General features: G+C 42.4%; 1 protein-coding gene across 2 annotated transcripts in view; it reads right to left on the bottom strand.

Moving 5' to 3' along the window:
* cnksr3 (cnksr family member 3) overlaps window positions 1-3,278 on the bottom strand; it is a 102,255-nt gene extending 98,977 nt beyond the window's left edge. The window contains exon 1 of one of the 2 annotated variants that reach the window (XM_073051104.1): window positions 2,771-3,278. In XM_073051104.1, coding sequence (XP_072907205.1) covers window positions 2,771-3,035 — 265 coding nt within the window. In that variant the 5' untranslated portion in view covers window positions 3,036-3,278. The remainder of the gene's footprint in view (window positions 1-2,770) is intronic. The other variant, XM_073051103.1, reaches the window with a different exon arrangement.
* Window positions 3,279-18,702: the final 15,424 nt, after the last annotated feature.

The following is an 18,702-nucleotide window of genomic DNA, read 5'->3' as shown; positions in this document are numbered from 1 at the left end:
TGACTTCCAATCTGTGTTTATTGTTACAATTTGTAAGTCTTGTAACTTTAAACACCAACAATGCAAATATGTTGAAACTCCCAAATGCTTCAAAGTAAAGATTGTGGTACATTTATTATTTACAAAATTTATGGATTATATTCATTAACAAAATTACAGGATATTTCACAATTATACTAAACTAGATTTCAAAATTATATTAGCACAATTTCAAAATTATATTTGCATTATGTAAAGGAAAACTCTAGCTGTCGGCAAAAAAAGGCTACATGCATGGTAGCATTCAGTTACTGTGTGGCTGTGCAACCACACAGCTTAGAGAGAACACTTGCACCCTTCCCTCATATGTACTTGGTCCATTTCCGACACCTCCCTCGATCTCTCTGTCTCTATCTCTGGAGCCAGCTTATCTACCGACATCTACTATAAACACTGACTCTCACAACTATGCAGACAATACCGCTTCCTGCCCTGTTACTTGTAAGAATGCCATCCCCTTCACTCAATTCCTCAGTCTCTGCTGCATCTGCTCTCAGGATGAAGCTTTTCATTCCAGAACTAGAGATGCCTTCCTTCTTCAAAAAAAAGGGATTTCCCTTCCTCCACCATCAATGCTACCCTCAACTGCATTTCTCACATTTCATATACATCTGCCCTCACCCCATTGTCCTCCCACCACACCAGGGATAGGATTCCGCTTGTACTCACCTACCACCTGACTAGCCTCCTCGTCTAGCACATAATTCTCTGTAACTTCCACCATCTCCAACACATCTTTCCCTTCCCCCTGCCCCAGCTTTCTGCTTTCCACAGGGATTGCTCCCTACATGACTCCCTTGTCCAAGTGTCCCTCCCAACTTATCTCCCTCCTGGTATTTATCCTTGCAAGTGGAAGAAGTGCCATACCTGCCCTTACACCTCTTCCCTCACTACCCCAATAAGTCCTTCCAGGTCCTGTGAGTATTTTGGGGTTATCGACTGTATCCAGCATTCCTGGTGTGACCAGATGTAGATTGGGAGACCGCTTCACCAAACACCTAGCTACATCTCCCAGTAACCACTCATTTCTATTGGACTTCCCATTCCGCCATGCCGGTCCATGGCCTCCTCTACTGTTGCAATGAGGCCACTCAGTTTGGATGAGCAGCACCTTATATTGTCTGGGTAGCCTCCAACCCAATGGCATTAACATAAATTTCTCCAGCCTCCAATAATTGCTCTCCCCCTTCTCCTTCACTATTCCCCATTTCTGTTTCCCACTCTCACTTTAACTCCCTACCTGACCATCACCTCCCTCTGGTCCTCCTCATCCTTCCCTTTCTTCAATGGCCTTCTACCCTCTCCTATTAGATTTCCCATTCTCAGCCCTTTTACCAATTAATTTCCTAGCTCCACTTCACCCCTTCCCCTCTCCTGGTTTCAACTATCAACTATAACTTTCAACTATAAGAGAAAATCTGCAGATGCTGGAAATCTGAGCAACACACTCCAGTAAAGCCTCAACTCCCCTTCACCATTTCCCATCCCCTTGTCCCTCTCATGTTATCTCATTGCGCGTCCATTGCCTCCCTCTGGTGCTCCTACCCCCCCCCCCCCCACTTTTTCTGTTTCTTCCATGGTCTTCTGTCTCTTTCAGGTCGACTGTACTCTTTTCCATAGATGCTGCCTGGCCTGTTGAGTTCCTCCAGCATTTCATGTGTGTTGTTCCCCTATCACCTTGTAATAAGTCCTCCCCTGCCCTCTTTACTTTGACTTCTCTTTCGCAGTCCTGATGGGGAGTCTTGGCTCGAAACTGTTTGTTCTTCTCCATAGATGCTGCCTGACCTGTTGAGTTCCTCCAGCATTTGTGTGTGTTACCTTAAAGGGAACAGTGCTGATCAAGCACCAGTGGCCAAGATATCACTTCACCAAAGTAAAAAAGATATTGACATCTTCTCTCGATACTCGTACGTGCACATTTTCCGACAGGAGATGCCAGGCCGCAATAAATAGTTCCCTGGTGCCCCAGGTTACCGAAATCTAAAGAACAGGTCATGCACAGATCAGCTGACTCGGCACTGGGACTGAAACAGGGTTGCGTGACTCAGAACCAAGCTAATGTGCGAATAATAATATTCAAAACCTTTCTTTATAACTAATGATAGTTTGCCGATTTAATACATTGTATGATGCCAAGACTTAGTGACTAAACGAGCTGCAAGTGCATTAGAAAAACTTCATATTCTTTTTTAGAAGTAACACACGATCTTTTAAAGCAGAAGTCAATTCGTCGATCCCAAGTGACGTGCTCCGTTTACTTCAAACTTAAGCAAATATGTAACAGCGACCGAATGTACGCTATCGATGTGTTATTTCGTTAAACCGACACGACTGCAAGACTATTACATCTCGTATTAAAAAAACACTTCACGGGGAATCGCCACAGATTCCCATCAAGTTCATACTAAATTAGAAAGGGCGAGCGGCGTGACAAGTTTAAAAATTGAAGAAAGTGGATACAAAGAAATACTGAAGTGCAACAAAATTAAACTCATGGTGGGAAAGTAACAACGGCACAGAAACAATGAAGCGAAATCGACTTCTAAAGGAAAACACGACACTAATTTTAAGACGCGTCAGGTCAGTTTAAACACTGCCACAGAGTGATCAGCTGGTATAAACAAGGGCATTCTATTTTACTGCTGTAAAAAAAACAATACTAACTCCTGACATCTATCGCCGGCTAAAGCGAAACAGTTGTCATGAGGCCAACAGTTGAAAGTTATTTTACCTTTAATCCACTCCACCACTTGCTTCGGGGTCCACTTCGTGACGGGTTCCATTGACTTGAGACGGATGGAAGGAACAGCAGGGAGATGAATGCGCTGTATCTGCACAAAGGAGACAGCCGGAGCGCGGCGGCGGAATGAGCGTGCCGTAATGCGAGTATTTGCGACCGGTCCCGGGCTAAGCCGCGCTCCCGCTCCCGCTCCAGCTCCAGCTCCACGGTGGTCCTGTTCGCAAGCCCGACTTCTCAATGCGGCATCAGGTTGCATACGCCGGCACTTCCGTCGAAACTCCTTAAAGGCAAAGGATTGCTGCACCCAGAGTGCTTTGCCTCATCTACTATTACTCCCGTCGATATTTGCCGACTGAAAAGTGCGCAGGGAAGGAAAACAGTCCTTTCTGAGCCCTTCCCATTACCCTCTCAGTAATTATCAGTGAAAAACAATAAATCTAGTCTCAGTATCACTGCTAACAAACCACACGTGAGTCAAAGAGGAACCCCGCTCCGCTGGATACGGCTCTGTTTGTATTTCTCTCTTAAAGGCGCATCGTACCACGTGTGACCAGTACTGTACTGTGTCGAGAAGCTCGCCCACGCGCCCAAAATGAAGATGTAAACAACGGTGACGAGTGATGAGTAACAGCGCAGAAAGAGACTTTTTAGTCATTTCATAACAATGGCAAATCTGGAACGTTAACTCCCTTCCCCTTTACGAATGCCACCTGATTTATGGAATATTACCAACTTTTCCTTTGTTTCAGATTTCAGATTTACCGCCCACGGAGTATTTTGCTTGGACAACTCATTTTCAATGCAAAACCATTACGCTTCCATAGTGCCCCTAAAGAAAATAGGTTCAAGACACCTTGGTACAGTAGTATTGAAAAACGATATCGGGATTGATGATATACATCGAAATCTAAATTTAAAATAATAGCATAGAAATTAAGTTTTTAATTATATACCGATTGTGCACAACAGCCAGGGACCACAGGTGCTAGAATGGCGAGCAAAAACAAAAGACTTAGCGGGCCAGGCTGCATCTGTGGGAGGTGACGGTAGGGTGGGGAGCAGTTGTTGACGGTTTGTTCAGAACCCTGCCTCGGGAAAGGAGCTGCTGGTTCGTCCAGCCAGAGCCACAGTGGAAATATTTTGCATAATGCAACAAAATATACTTCCAACCCGATCCTTCAGAAAACTCTCTGAAGGCAAAGAATCTATAAAAGAGAAACCACACACAGCTGTGGAGAAAAAAGCTGGACAATTCTCATTGGAATGTGTATATTTTCACATCTATTTCCTGACAGTCCATTCTCTCCCATGTACCCATGACCAACTCCTAATACTCTCACCAGCCATCTACATTCAGGATAATTTACTGTTCTCAGTTAACAAACTGCTCATTCTCAGGATATGGGAGGAAACGGAAGCACCTAGGATTAGAATAAAGCCTGCTGGAACAACCAGACATCAGCACTACTTGCAGACTCACCCAAGTGATCAGGTTAAGTAACCAGTCCTTATTGAGCAATGATTATATACATAGTATATGAAGGTGTGGAGCTCTCTGCCTGCTAAGGATCTTTGAATAGAATTCAGTAGGTTAACATTCAGTACAGATGCTGGAACCAGGCTCAGATCCTCTGGAGGAACCACTGCCAACAAATTGATTCTAACCTCCCACAACTTAAAATTGCATCTCTGCTCCATCTTAACCTGTTGGTTAAAATACTGTTTTTACAAGAATCCTTTAATCCTCTTGTAAAACTGATTGAATTCTGTTGAGTCGATGCTTCTGCCAGCATAAATTTTTTAACGAAGTGCATACACTGCAACAGTCTGAATACATTGAGAAGTGCATGAGTTTGCTTGTGGGACAAGATTTTGCTATGACAATTCCTCTGTTCTTCAGCAGGTGTGACGGGGCTTTCACATCTGCTGGATGGGAAAAGTAGGGATGTCATTTTCATCAATATACAGAAGCAAAAATTGAACACTGTAAATTAAATAATTTTATTTTAGTTTCTGAAAGGTGTTCGAAAGCACAAACCTTTCTGTGTCAGAAATGTGAGTCTCCTGCCCAAAACGTCTTGGTGAGGGTAACAACTTTAGATGGCAAGGAGGGTACTGCCCCAAAACATTCCACAGCTTTGTTCCTCTATTGTCATAATTCCAGCAGATAAACACCACTGCCAGGAGCAGGGAGGAAGAAGGCTTTTGGGCAAGGGATTCTTAGCTTGGTAACACCTGCATTTTTGAACCAGAATGCTTGTGTTGTTTTTTCAAAGTGCAAACATAATATAGGATTACACCACGTGGAATATATTTATGCTCAGTGGAATTAGAGGCTTAATATTGGCCAGCAGAGGTGAATGTCTCACTAGCAGAGGTCAAGAGTTGTGTAGGAAGGGAGTTTTAAAATTTCAGCAGCAGAACCTTGCTATATAAATACCTCCATGGTAAACTGAGAGGTACCCTTTATGTTGTAACTACCAAAACAGAGCCACACAAAGCCGTAACTGGGAAATAGAAAATTCTTTATTCACAGAGAAAATCTCCGGAGAAAAGAGCATACTGCAGCTCCTAAGGGACCGTGTTAGGGAACTGGAGATGCAGCTCGATGACCTTCGTCTGGTCAGGGAGAGCAAGGAGGTGATAGAAAGGAGTTAATGGCAGGTGGTCACCCCAGGGCCACAGGAGGCAGACAAATGGGTAACAGTCAGGAGAGGGAAGGGGAAGAGTCAGGTACTAGAGAGTACTCCTATGGATGTACTATTTGACAATAAGTACTTCTGTTTGAGTACTGTTAGAGGGGGACAGCCTACCTGGGGGAAGCAACAGTGAGCATGGCACAGAGTCTGACCCTGTGGCTCAGAAGGGTAGGGAAGGGAAGAGGAAGGCAGTAGCGATAGGGGACTCTATAGTTAGGGGGTCAGACAGGCGATTCTGTGATGCAGGAAAGAAACTCGGATGGTAGTTTGCCTCCCAAGTACCAGAGTTTGGGATGTTTCAGATTGCATCCAAAATATCCTGAAGTGGGAGGGAGAACAGCTAGCAGTCGTGGTATATATTGGTACCAATGACATATGTAGGAAAAGGGAAGAGGTCCTGAAAAAAGACTACAGGGAGTTAGGAAGGAAGTTGAGAAGCAGGACTGCCAAGGTAGCCCTGTGTCACGTGACAGTGAGTATAGGAATAGAATGAGGTGGAGGATAAATATGTGGCTGAGGGATTGGAGCAGGAGGCAGGGATTCAGATTTCTGGATCATTGGGACCTCTTTTGGGACAGGTGTGACCTGTACAAAAAGGATGGGTTGCACTTGAATCCCAGGGGAACCAATATCTTGGTGGGGAGGTTTGCTAAGGCTACTGGGGAGAGTTTAAACTAGAATTGTTGGGGGGTGGGAACCGAACTGAAGAGACTGGGGAAGAGGTGGTTGGCTCACAAATAGAGAAAGCTTAGAGACAGTGTGAGAGGGAGGATAGGCAGGTGATAGAGAAGGGACGCGCTCAGACCGATGGTTTGAGATGTATCTGTTTTAACGCAAGGGGTATTGTGAACAAAGCGAATTAGCTTACAGCGTGGATCAGTACTTGGAACTATGATGTGCTGGCCATTACAGATACTTGGATGGCTCAGGGACAGGAATGGTTACTTCAAGTGCCCGGTTTTAGATGTTTCAGAAAGGACAGGGAGGGAGGCAAAAGAGGTGGAGGTGTGGCACTGTTGATCAGAGATAGTGTCACAGCTGCAGAAAAGGTGGATATCATGGACGGATTGTCTACGGAGTCTCTGTGGGTGGAGGTTAGGAACAAGAAGGGGCCAATAACTTTACTGGGTGTTTTTTATAGGCCGCCCAATAGTAACAGGGATATCGAGGAGCAGATAGGGAAACAGATCCTGGAAAGGTGTAATAATAACAGAATTGTCGTGATGGGAGATTTTAATTTCCGAGATATCGATTGGCATCTCCCTAGAGCAAGGGGTTTAGATGGGGTGGAGTTTGTTAGGTGTGTTCAGGAAGGTTTCTTGACACAATATGTAGATAAGCCTACAAGAGGAGAGGCTGTAATTGATCTGGTATTGGGAAATGAACCTGGTCAGGTGTCAGATCACTCAGTGGGAGTGAATTTGGAGACAGTGATCATAATTCTCCTTTACAATAGCATTGGAGTAAGGGGAATTATGAGGCTATCAGGCTGGAAATTGGAAGCTTAAATTGGAAACAGATATTCTCAGGGAAAAATACGGAAGAAATGTGGCAAATGTTCAGGGGATATTTGTGTGGAGTTCTGCAGGTACGTTCCAATGAGACAGGGAAGTTATGGAAGGGTGCAGGAACAGTGGTGTACAAAGGCTGTAATAAATCTAGTCAAGAAGAAAAGAAAAGCTTACAAAAGGTTTAGAGAGCTAGGTAATGTTAGAAATCTAGAAGATTATAAGGCTAACAGGAAGGAGCTTAAAAAAGAAAGTAGGAGAGCCAGAAGGGGCCATGAGAAGGCCTTGGTGATCAGGATTAAGGAAAACCCCCCAAGGCATTCTACAAGTATGTGAAGAGCAAGAGGATAAGACATGAAAGAATAGAACCTATCAAGTGTGACAGTGGAAATGTGTGTATGGAACCGGAGGAAATAGCAGAGGTACTTAATGAATACTTTACTTCAGTATTCACTATGGAAAAGGAGCTTGGTGATTGCAGTGATGACTTGCAGCAGACTGAAAAGCTTGAGTATGTAGATATTAAGAAAGAGGATGTACTGGAGCTTTTGGATAACATCAAGTTGGATAAGTCGCTGGGACCAGATGAGATGTACCCCAGGCTACTGTGGGAGGCGAGGGAGGAGATTGCTGAGCCTCTGGCAATGATCTTTGAATCATCAATGGGGACGGGAGAGGTTCCGGAGGATTGGAGGGTTGTGGATGTTGTTCCTTTATTCAAGAAAGGGAGTAGAGATAGCCCAGGAAATTATAGACCAGTGAGACTTACTTCAGTGGTTGGTAAGTTGATGGAGAAGATCCTGGGAGGCAGAATTTGTGAACATTTGGAGAGACATAATATGATTAGGAATAGTCAGCATGGCTTTGTCAAGGGCAAGTTGTGCCTTATGTGCCTGATTGAATATTTTGAGGATGTGACTAAACACATTGATGAAGAAAGAGCAGTAGACATAGTGGATATGGATTTCAGCAAGGTATTTGATAAGGTACCCCATGCAAGGCTTATTGAGAAAGTAAGGAGGCATGGGATCCAAGGGGACATTGCTTTGTGGATCCAGAACTGGCTTGCCCACAGAAGGCAAAGAATGGTTGTAGACAGGTCATATTCTACATGGAGGTCAGTGACCATTGTGTGCCTTAGGGATCTGTTCTGGGACCCTTACTCTTCGTGGTTTTTATAAAAGACCTGGATGAGGAAGTGGAGGAATGTGTTAGTAAGTTTGCTGATAACACAAAGGTTGGAGGTGTTGTGGATAGTGTGGAGGGCTGTCAGAGGTTACAGCGGGACATTGATAGGATGCAAAACTGGGCTGAGAAGTGGCGGATGGAGTTCAACCCAGATAATGTGAAGTGGTTCATTTTGGTAGGTCAAATATGACAGCAGAATATAGTATTAATGGTAAGACTCTTGGCAGTGTGGAGGATCAGAGGGACTTTGGGGTCCGAGTCCATAGGACACTCAAAGCTGCTGCGCAGGTTGACTCTGTGGCCAAGAAGCATATGGTGCATTGTCCTTCATCAACCGAGGGATTGAGTTCAAGAGCCGAGAGGTAATGTTGCAGCCATATAGGAGCCTGGTTAGACCCCACTTGGAGCACTGTGCTCAGTTCTGGTCGCCTCACTACAGGAAGGATGTGGAAGCCATAGAAAGGGTGCAGAGGAGATTTACAAGGATGTTACCTGGATTGGGGAGAATGCCTTATGAAAACAGGTTGAGTGAACTCAGCCTTTTCTCCTTGGAGCGACAGAGGATGAGAGGTGACCTGACAGAGGTATATAAATATGAGAGGCATTGATCATGTGGATAGTCAGAGGCTTTTTCCCAGGGCTGAAGTGGTTGCCACAAGAGGACACAGGTTTAAGGTGCTGGGGAGTAGGTACAGAGGAGATGTCAGGGGTAAGTTTTTTTACGCAGAGAGTGGTGAGTGCTTAGAATGGGCTGCCGGCAACGTTGATGGAGGCGAATAGATAGGGGCTTTTAAGAGAATTTTGGATAGGTACATGGAGCTTAGAAAAATAGAGGAGTATGGGTAAGCCTAGTAATTTCTGAAGTAGGGGTATGTTCGGCACAACTTTGTGGACCGAAGGGCCTGTATTGTGCTGTAGGTTTTCTATGTTTCTATGATTGGGAGAGGGAGAGGGAATCTCACACTCCTGACATAATGTTTTATACTTCTTCAATCCAAACATAACAATAGATGATTAATTACAGTTTCAATTGGAATATAGGAAGGAGAATTTACAGAATTTCACATTTATAATGGGTAGCACATCACAACTTGCAGAACCCCTTTGAATTTTTAATACAGGTGTCTGTTCCAAAAGCCTTAGTACAAACTCCAGACACCCAAAATATATCCCATTCATCACAGAGCTGAAGGATGTCTTTATGAATATACAGCTAACCAGGAGGTTAAGTGAAAAACAGATCAGTACTTAACTATGCCTTAAGTGACAGAGATACACCTTTAACAATGTGCCAATAGCAGGAACATTCATATCACAACAAGTGAAAATCTGCAGATGCTGGAAATCCAAGCAATGCACACAAACTGCTGAAGGAACTCAGCAGGCCAGGCAGCATCCATGGAAAAGAGTAAATAGACAACGTTTTGGGCTAAGACCCTTCATCAGGACCGGAGAAAAAATATGAGAAGTTAGAGTAAAAAGGTGGGAATGGGAGGGGAGGAAGAAATACAAGGTAGTAGGTGATAGGTGAAACTGGGAGAGGGGGAGAGGTGAAGTAAAGAACTAGGAAGTCAATTGGTAAAAGAGATAAGGGGCTGGAGAAGGGGGAATCTAATAGGAGAGGATAGAAGGCTATAGAAGAAAGGGAGGGGGAGCAGTATCAGAGGGATGTTATGGACAGGTAAGGAGATGAAGTGAGAGAGGGAAATAGGAATGAGGAAGGTGAAGGAAAAAGTGAAGGGCAAGTTTGAGAAGTCGATGTTCGTGCCATCAGGTTGGAGTCTTCCCAGAGATTGATGGGGCTCTGGAATTCACTTCTTGAAAGACAAAAAACACTACGATCATGTGTGTGTTCTTGAAAAGCCATTACCCACAGAGCTACAGACAAAGCACAGTAAAATGAAATGAGGCTGCGAGCCCTTTATTGATCAGTGAAAATACAACGGGTTGAATGGCTTCCCATGTCATAAATTTTCTATAATTTTATAAATTCTTCTTAGTCACAGTTCCCATTGTTTTAGCTGCAATTACTTTCTGATCAAAGCTACTAGAGATCGGCAGCCTGCTATTTCCATGTGCAAACAACATGGGACTGACTGGAGCCAGACTTGAATGCTGGCTGTTCCTGAAAACCTTCAAGGCCCACATTTTCTTCTTCAGGACTTATGTTGCCTCTGCTTCAGCTACTTTTTTCTTGCAATGAACATTCTCAATCACTTTGTTCAAATCACCATATTCAAGCCGACACATCTTTTCCACATCTCTCACAGAGTGAGATTCATGGATCTGTCCAACCCCTTCATGAAGAAAGACAACCTTCACACTTACTCAGGGAAACACTGACCTACAACTACTCCCAGTGGAGAAAGAGTGTTTGCGATGGTACTGGGGGTCTCAAAGCCATTCGCTGCGAGCACACAGAAGCTGCAGATGGATCAACTTGTGAACTACTCATGTGCCTGTGCCAACAGCCAGTCTTGCTTCAGCTGTTCCACATTATCTTCAATTAGCATAGCTGGAATGCAAGCATGACATTGATTTCAAAGGTCTTTTTTAGGGAAGATGTACCTCCTTTCTCAACCATCCAAGGCTGGGGCTCTTTTCAATGGCTGGTCATTTACTCTAGGCACCATCCACTGTATGAATTGCAGCTTGCGTCATTGGCTCCGTCTCACAGTCTTAAGTGTTAAGTGTTTCACTCTGTAAAACAAAACCTCAGCTATCCTGCAGGACATAAGTTATCTTATCTAAAGTCATGTAAGAAAGGATTGTCATATGAGGAGCGTTTGATGGCTTGGGCCTCTGTAGAATGAGAGGTGACCTCATTGAAACCTATTGAATATTGAAAGGCCTCGGTAGAGTGGATGTGGAGATGTTGTTTCATATGGTGGAAGGAGTCTAAGACCAGAGGACTCAGTCTCAGAATAGAGGGGCTTCCTTTTAGAATGGAGATTAGGAGGAATTTCTTTAGCCAGAGGGTACTGAATCTGTGGAATACGTTGCCACAGATGGCTCTGGAGGCCAAGTCATTGGATATATTTAAGGCAGAGGTTGATAGATTCTTGATTCATCAGGACATGATAGGATATAAGGAGAAGGCAGGAAACTGGGGCTGAGGAAAAAACGGTTGAGCCATGATGAAATGATGGAGCAGACTCAATGGGCCAAATTACCTAATTCTGCTCCTATATCTTATGGTCTTATCCTTTTCTCCTCTTTAATAGGCTTCAAAACCTGCCTCTTTTAGGCTTGGAATCTAGTAACATGTCTACAAAGTGGTTTGGTGCATTCATAATATTAAAGTCTTCAGATCAGCACAAATGTTTGTGAAAGTAATAAAAATAACACAAACTTTGAAATCATTTTTGAGCAGCTGGTACAAAACGCTGGGGGAACTCAGCAAGAACTCTGCATCTATGGAGGCAAATAAGCAGTCACCACTTCAGGCCAAGACCCTTCACCAGGAGTGGAAAGGTGAGGTCAGAAGCCCAAATAAAAAGGTGGAGGAGGGGAAGGAATACAAGCTGGCAGGTGATATTTGAAACCAGGTGAGAAGGAAGCTGGATGGGTGGGAGAGGGGGAATAAAGTAAAAATCTGGGAGGTGATGGGTGGAAGACATAAGGGACTGAAGAAGAAGGGATCAGATAGAAGGGGGCAGTGGAAGGAAGAGAAAAAGGAGGTGATGGGCAGGTGAGCAGAAGAGAAGGTGTCAGAGGGGAACAGGAATGGGGATTGAAAAAAAGAGAAGGGGACGGGGCAAAATTACTGGATGTTAGAGAAATCGATGTTCGTGCCATCAGGTTCTAGGCTACCCTGATGGAATATGAGGTGTTGCTCTGCCAGCCTGAGTGTGTGCTCATCATGGTGGTACAGGAGGCCATGGACAAACATGTCTGAACAGGAATGGGAAATTGAAATGAAATTGGTGACCATAAGATATAGTAGAAGCAGGCCATTTGGCCCATCGAGTCTTCTTCGCCATTCAATCATGGGCTGATCCAATTCTCCCAGTCACCCCCACTCCCCTGCCTTCTCCCAATTCCCTTTGATACCCTGGCTAATCAAGAACCTAAAAATGCCACCAGAAATCCTCCCTTTTCCCCTTTTCTACTGCCTCCCCCTCCCTGCCCCTTCTTATTGCCTTCTCATTCTGGGTTCTGCTCCTTTCCTTTCCAGTCCTGATGAAGATTCTTGATGCAAAACATCGACCTGATGAAGGTTCTTGGCCCAAAACCCCTCCATCAATGCTGCCTGACTTGCTGTATTGTGAAAGTGTTACTCAAGATTTCCAGTATTTGCAGTAGCTCCTGTAATTTTGAGAGCCTGTGATTTCCTTTCTTTGAACTGGGTGGATTGAAGGTTATTGCCATTTGTTTTAAAAATTGTGTGCTATTCATGTGCTTTTTTAGCCACATGAAATCTAAGGATGAATTAAACATTAAAACATTGCAGATATCATCAAGGGACAGAGCTGGCAGTTACTATTTTAGAACAATGGATTAGATAACGACTTTATTTAAACACAATTATATTGTATGTTTCTTTGCTTCTGGGAATAATGGTTTCATTAGTTTTCGTTAAATCTCAAACTCCAAGAGAGGGGGTGGGAAACAAGTTTCTGTGCAACACTCTCTACACATGGAGTTGTAATCAGCGAACATGATAAGAAGTTACAATGCAAAGTGAAACTGAACAGAACAACTTCAGTGATAATCCCAAAATATTTAATAGGTATGGCTGATAACCACAAAATGCAAAACAATGCTATCCTTCATTTAGATATTCCTTAAAGTCGTTTACAAGGTTTATTTCACCTTTTCCATGTGGTAGTAATCCAAATTCAATGTAAATATGATTACTGTGCATTAGGCTCACAAGTGCTGATCCAACTTGAGTATTATGTAGGTAGTACAAAATGGAAACAAACTTGTTTGTCCAATCAGTGGGACTAATCCCACGAGCTCACTCAGTTTCTACAGTCTTCTTCTTTCGCATTTAACTACCAATCTCACTTAGTCATAAGTAGCAACCTCAGTGTTGGTTCAGTCAATATCAGGCAGTGAATAATTTCACCATCTGCTCTAAAGCATGTACTCCTGAGCTTTACTAATTGTTATTGTTGTTCCGTTCTGCGCCCTGTGGCGCATCAGGCGGCAATCTTGGCATTTTGTTTAGCATTTTTGTCTGTTTTTTATGAGGCCGAGTTGGTAGCTCGACACTGAACCCAGCATGGATAGAAAGCATGCAAGGAGCCGGCTGGATTTGAACCCAGGACCACTCGTCTCGAAGTCTGGTGTGGATGCCACCATACCACCGGCTGGCGAAGCTTTACTAATGGCATAATCCATTTCATTTGCCTTTACCAACAAAACTCTTTACCATTGTAATCAGCAACAGCAGTTCCAACCTTGGGATGGTTTGATTTTGTATTTTTCATGTTTTATGTTCTCCATAGAAGAGTTGGATCTTTATATTATTAACCAATTAACAGGGGTTTATCACATAACACTGACATGCATCTGAAGGTGTTCCACTTTTCAGTCTACGTACATCCCTTATCAGTACATATTTTGTAATATTAATGGTTATGTTTTGTACTTGGTATCAAAGTTTCACTCCACATGCTCTGGCTCATATAGTGGGTCAGTATATGACAGCCATTTCAGCAAATTCATCAAGACAAATTTTAAAACTTCACTTTGTTAGGCATATTAAAAATGCTATTGTTATCATGTGTTCCTAACACTATTTACCTTTAATAAAAACAAATACTGGAAACGGTCAGCAAGTTGGTGGCTTCTGTACAGAGAAAAATTGATGTTTCACTTTGATGATTATAAATCCATGCCTATTCTTATATTTTTCCCTGGCATCTCCCAACAGGTATTCAGATTCAGATTCATTAATTTATCACATGTACCTCGAAGCATACAGTGAAATGCATCGATGTAGTGAATCAGCATCAAAAGTAAAACAAATCTTCATTCAGGTTCTAGAACTCAGTTAAAGTGCACAGCTGCCACACTGATTGGAGATGGCTACACCAATTGTCATTACCTCAGTAAATATACCTGTATTCTCATAAGTACATTTGGAAATAAATTCACACTCCATATGGTAGGATATGGAATCTCAGCTGCGAGTTGAGGAATTTGAAATAAAATCATGATATATTCCTCGAACTGTGTGTCAATGGCCCTGGTTTCATCCCAGAGATGATAGCAATAACTGAGCTCTGTGGATATCTCTGCCATTTTATTCTTCTACAATGGAATCATTGCTAAAAAATCTAGTGATGAACCACCAAGCAAGCAATAGTAATAGTTCCATAGTAATTGGATTGTTGTGGGCTGTATCAAAGGTGGTGATGAATCAGCATACAGGAGGGAGAATGAAAATTTGGCTGAGTGGTGTAATAAAAACAATTTCTCACTCAATGTCAGTAAGACCAAGGAAATGATTGTAGACTTCAGGGGAGGGAAATCAGACGTCCATGAGCCAGTACTCATTGGAGGATCAGAGAAGGAGAGGGTTAGTAACTTTAAATTCCTGGGTGTTACTAACTCAGAGGACTTGTCCTGAACACATCATAAAATATAATTGCAAAGAAAGCACTATAGCACCTCCACTTCCTCAGTTGCATAGGGAGACTTGGCATACCATCAAAAACCTTGGCAAACTTCCATGGATGTATGGTGGAAAGTGTGCTGACCGGCTGCATTATGGCCTTGTGTGGGAACACCAATGTCTTTAAGTGGAAAATCCTACAAAAAGTAGTGGATTCGACCCAGTACATCATGTGTACCATTGAGCACATCTGCATGAAATGGTGTTGAAAAGCAGCATCCATTATCAGAGATCCGCACTGCCCAGGCCATGCTCTTTTCTCGCTGCTGCCATCAGGTAGAAGAAAGAAGAGCCTCAGGACTCGTACCACCATGATCAAGAACAGTTACTACCTCTCAACTATCAGGCTCGTGAACAAAAGCCATTTTATTTCTGATGTTCCCATAACAATGGTATCACTGTATGAACTCTTTGTCTTGTTATTTCATGCTAGTCATTGATTGCTATTTATTTTTGTTTATACTTGTACAGTCTGTTGGTCATTGATCCTGTTTACCATTATTTTTCTATAGTTTTGCTGAGTAAGCCTGCAGGGAATAAAGAATCTCAGGGTTGTATGTGGTGACAGGTATGTACTCTGATAATAAATTTTATTCTGAACTTCGAATTGCTGTGAAAATCACCTGTTTTCAGAATCTACCATCAGACAATTTCTAGCATGTGCCTCAAAGATAACTTACACATGTACTACCATATTCCAGATTCATTCACCGGGAAACAATAGATGAAAATTTCAAATTAGGTTCGATAAAATGAGGATTAGCAGTTTCATTCACTGTTATACCATATGCTATTCCTTTCCAATGAAAGTGCTGCAATGGAAAGTAAGATAGAGTGAAGGGAGAAAAACAGGGATTTTGCTAAAGCCCATTACATGCCTTTATAAAAGCCTCTGGGTTTATGCATGGTCCTATAGCATGATGTTTTGTGTAGTTGATTAACTGACCTTATTAATATTGAGAACGGTGGATCATACCAACAAGATCAGAGACTTCTCAGGGTGTTGTAATCCAAGTGTAACAATGGGACTGAGATTGAGCTTTGTTTTTAATGCACTTCATGAGAAACAACTTGCTTATATTCATTTCTCGGGTCATTCAGTAAATAGATTAGATACCTGAAACCTGATTGTCCTTTATCAGTGATAGGGCACTTAGCATTACTTCCAAACCAGCTTGAGAGGGTTGCAAATTAAAAATTCTAAACAGGCCTTCCATGTAGAACTGCATGAATATGGCAATGTTGTCTATCAAATTAGTACTTTTCATATCACTGTCTTAGCCAATATTTAACCTTAAAACCAAATCAAGAAGAAAGAGAACTTTAATCTATTACTGTTCAGGAAAACTTGCTAGGTTCAAAGTCACAGTCTTATTTCCTTCATTACTCTTCAAAAGAACTTTATTGCTTGAAAGCTACCTTGAAATGTCCTATCACCCTATAAATTAAAAAAAGTTTTATCTCCTTCCAGCATCACACTGACTGCTTTCATGAGACAATGGAGCAAAAAAAGACATTAAAAGAAAATTAAAAAGAGTAGGTAAACAGCAACACCTAATTATGCTGACAGATGATGTTACTTACTGAATCCTTGGACAGAGACACTGCCTGTATTTTATGGTTAAATGTGTATCCTGCATTTTGCCAGGAAATGAACCAATCTGTTGCTGAACAAATCCCAATTTATGCAGATGCCTTTGTAAATCTTATTAGTCTCAGGTGTAATTACATTGCAGTGTTTACTTGTTGGAACAATATCACATATTCTTTCCAAACACTGAAGGGCTAAATTACGACAGTGCTATTTCCATATCAGCTAACGAGGTTATTAATCCACTGAGCATTATTTCAGTTTGCTAATCTCTCATTTTGCTTTCAATCAACAATAAACTTCGGTGATCAGCAGTATAATGGGAAATAACTTCTCACTTTCACTGCCTGGGAAATGATTAGTTCCTCCTATCTGTAGAAGTATCAGATTTTTAGTTGATTAATTTCAACCTAAGTGGGGTGTTCTCTTTGTTGTTTACTGCACCTGGATGTAAAGCAAAAGGCGAACACAAGAGTTTTATTTCAATTTGACAACTTCTCTTTCCACTAAAGGTATTGACTTGCACTGGGATTTCATTACTGGAAGCTGGTACCTTCTCATATTCATGCTCCATTCAGCTCAAAAGATGATTGGCTAGATCTATTGCAGAGCGGATCATAGTGAAACACATACCTTTTGTCTTTTCCCATACATATGCACTTTCCAGATCAAGCTCTAGCAGTCAAGAAGGCAAACTGATTTTACCTTTTTCTTAGCTGGGGTTCTGAGGTTAAATGAAATTGTCCTCCTGCCACCTTAGTGCGGTGACTGAGTTTGTCATATACCAAGAACAGAGCCGGTACTGCTCTGCTCACGTTGAGCTTCACCCTATAACAATATCTGAGCTGGCAAGGGAAATACTTTACATTATTTATTTTAATTATGCTTCAATGCCACATTGAAATATAACTTGCTCACAGATCCATAATCTGGTAAATTAATCCCAATAGCCATAATCCCAATAGCTTGCTATTTTCCTGATGATGAATGCTACAGCCTCAGTTCAGATGTTTTTTTAACTTGGCAGTAACAGTGACTCCCATGTGCAGCAACGCTTCTTTGCCAAAACTCATGGCACAGAGCAATTTGAAGTGTTAAGGTGAGAATCATTATTGACAACTTATTTGTCTTATGTTGGTTTTTAATTGATGATCTACACCTTGATTTATAATCACAGTTTTTGCAGATGGACATCACTTTATTTCTCTCAAGGATGAAAGAAATGAGAAGAAGGCTGTACATAAGACCAGCCTTATGGACCTCATAAGACCATGCTTCTCTCTCTGTGCTTTGTTCACTTTCCCAGCAAACCCATATAATCTCTGATTCCCATAATATCCAAAAAATCAATCCCTCTTTGAACATTCTCAACAAATGAACATTCATAACAATCTGAGCTGAAGACACTTAAATAATTATTATCTATGGGTACAAAATTTCCCCCCTGTCTCAGTCATAAATGGCTGACCTCTTATCCTAAGGCAGTAGATGTACACAAAACCTCAATCTAATGGTCTTCGAAAGGCTCCCAGTTCTTGGAAATATGACTAACCTTGTTGTCAATTGGTTTACATTTCCCCGTGATCTTGGTTTTAAAAAAGTTGCAACTTATTTATTTTGCTTTACCAACCACAACTTTTTTCATCACCGTATTCATCACCATCTCACAGGCAAACGTACAGTCTCTGGTAAATAAAATCGAAGATCTCAGAGCTCGAGTGCTGTACCAGAGGGACATTAAAAGCTGTTGTATTTCTTGTTTCACAGAATCTTGGTTAACCCCTTCCATTCCGGATGCAGTGATACAGTTTGATAGGTGCACAATACATTGCCAGGATAGGACTGCTGAGGCTTTCAAAGACAGAGGAGGTGGAGTATGATTCATGATCTACTCCTTGTGGTGTACAAACGTGGTGGGCCTATCCCAGTCCTGTTCACCAGACCTGGAACACCTTGCAATCTGCTCTGGCAGGGTTTGCAGGCCATTACTTCCTACGAAGCGAAACCTAACACCATGAGCGGCAGTGATGCTTCATTCCCACATGCCTTTTATGCTCACTTTGAAAAGGAGAATAAAACTACAGCTATGAGGATCTCTGCAGCACCCGGTGACCTGTCTTGGAGGCCAATGTCAGCCTGTCTTTCAAGAGCATGAACCTTCACAAGGTGGCAGGCGCCAATGGAGTACCTGGTAAGGCTCTGAAAGCCTGTGCCAACCAACTGGCAGGGGTGTTCAAAGACATTTTCAATCTCTCATTGCTAGTGTAGGAAATTCCCACCTGCTTCAAAAAGACAATTAGACCAATGCC

Source organism: Hemitrygon akajei, chromosome 7, assembly GCF_048418815.1.
Source record: "Hemitrygon akajei chromosome 7, sHemAka1.3, whole genome shotgun sequence".
NCBI classification, from domain to species: domain Eukaryota; kingdom Metazoa; phylum Chordata; class Chondrichthyes; order Myliobatiformes; family Dasyatidae; genus Hemitrygon; species Hemitrygon akajei.
Note: the sequence above shows the minus strand (reverse complement) of the source record. Positions and strands in the feature narration are given on the sequence as shown.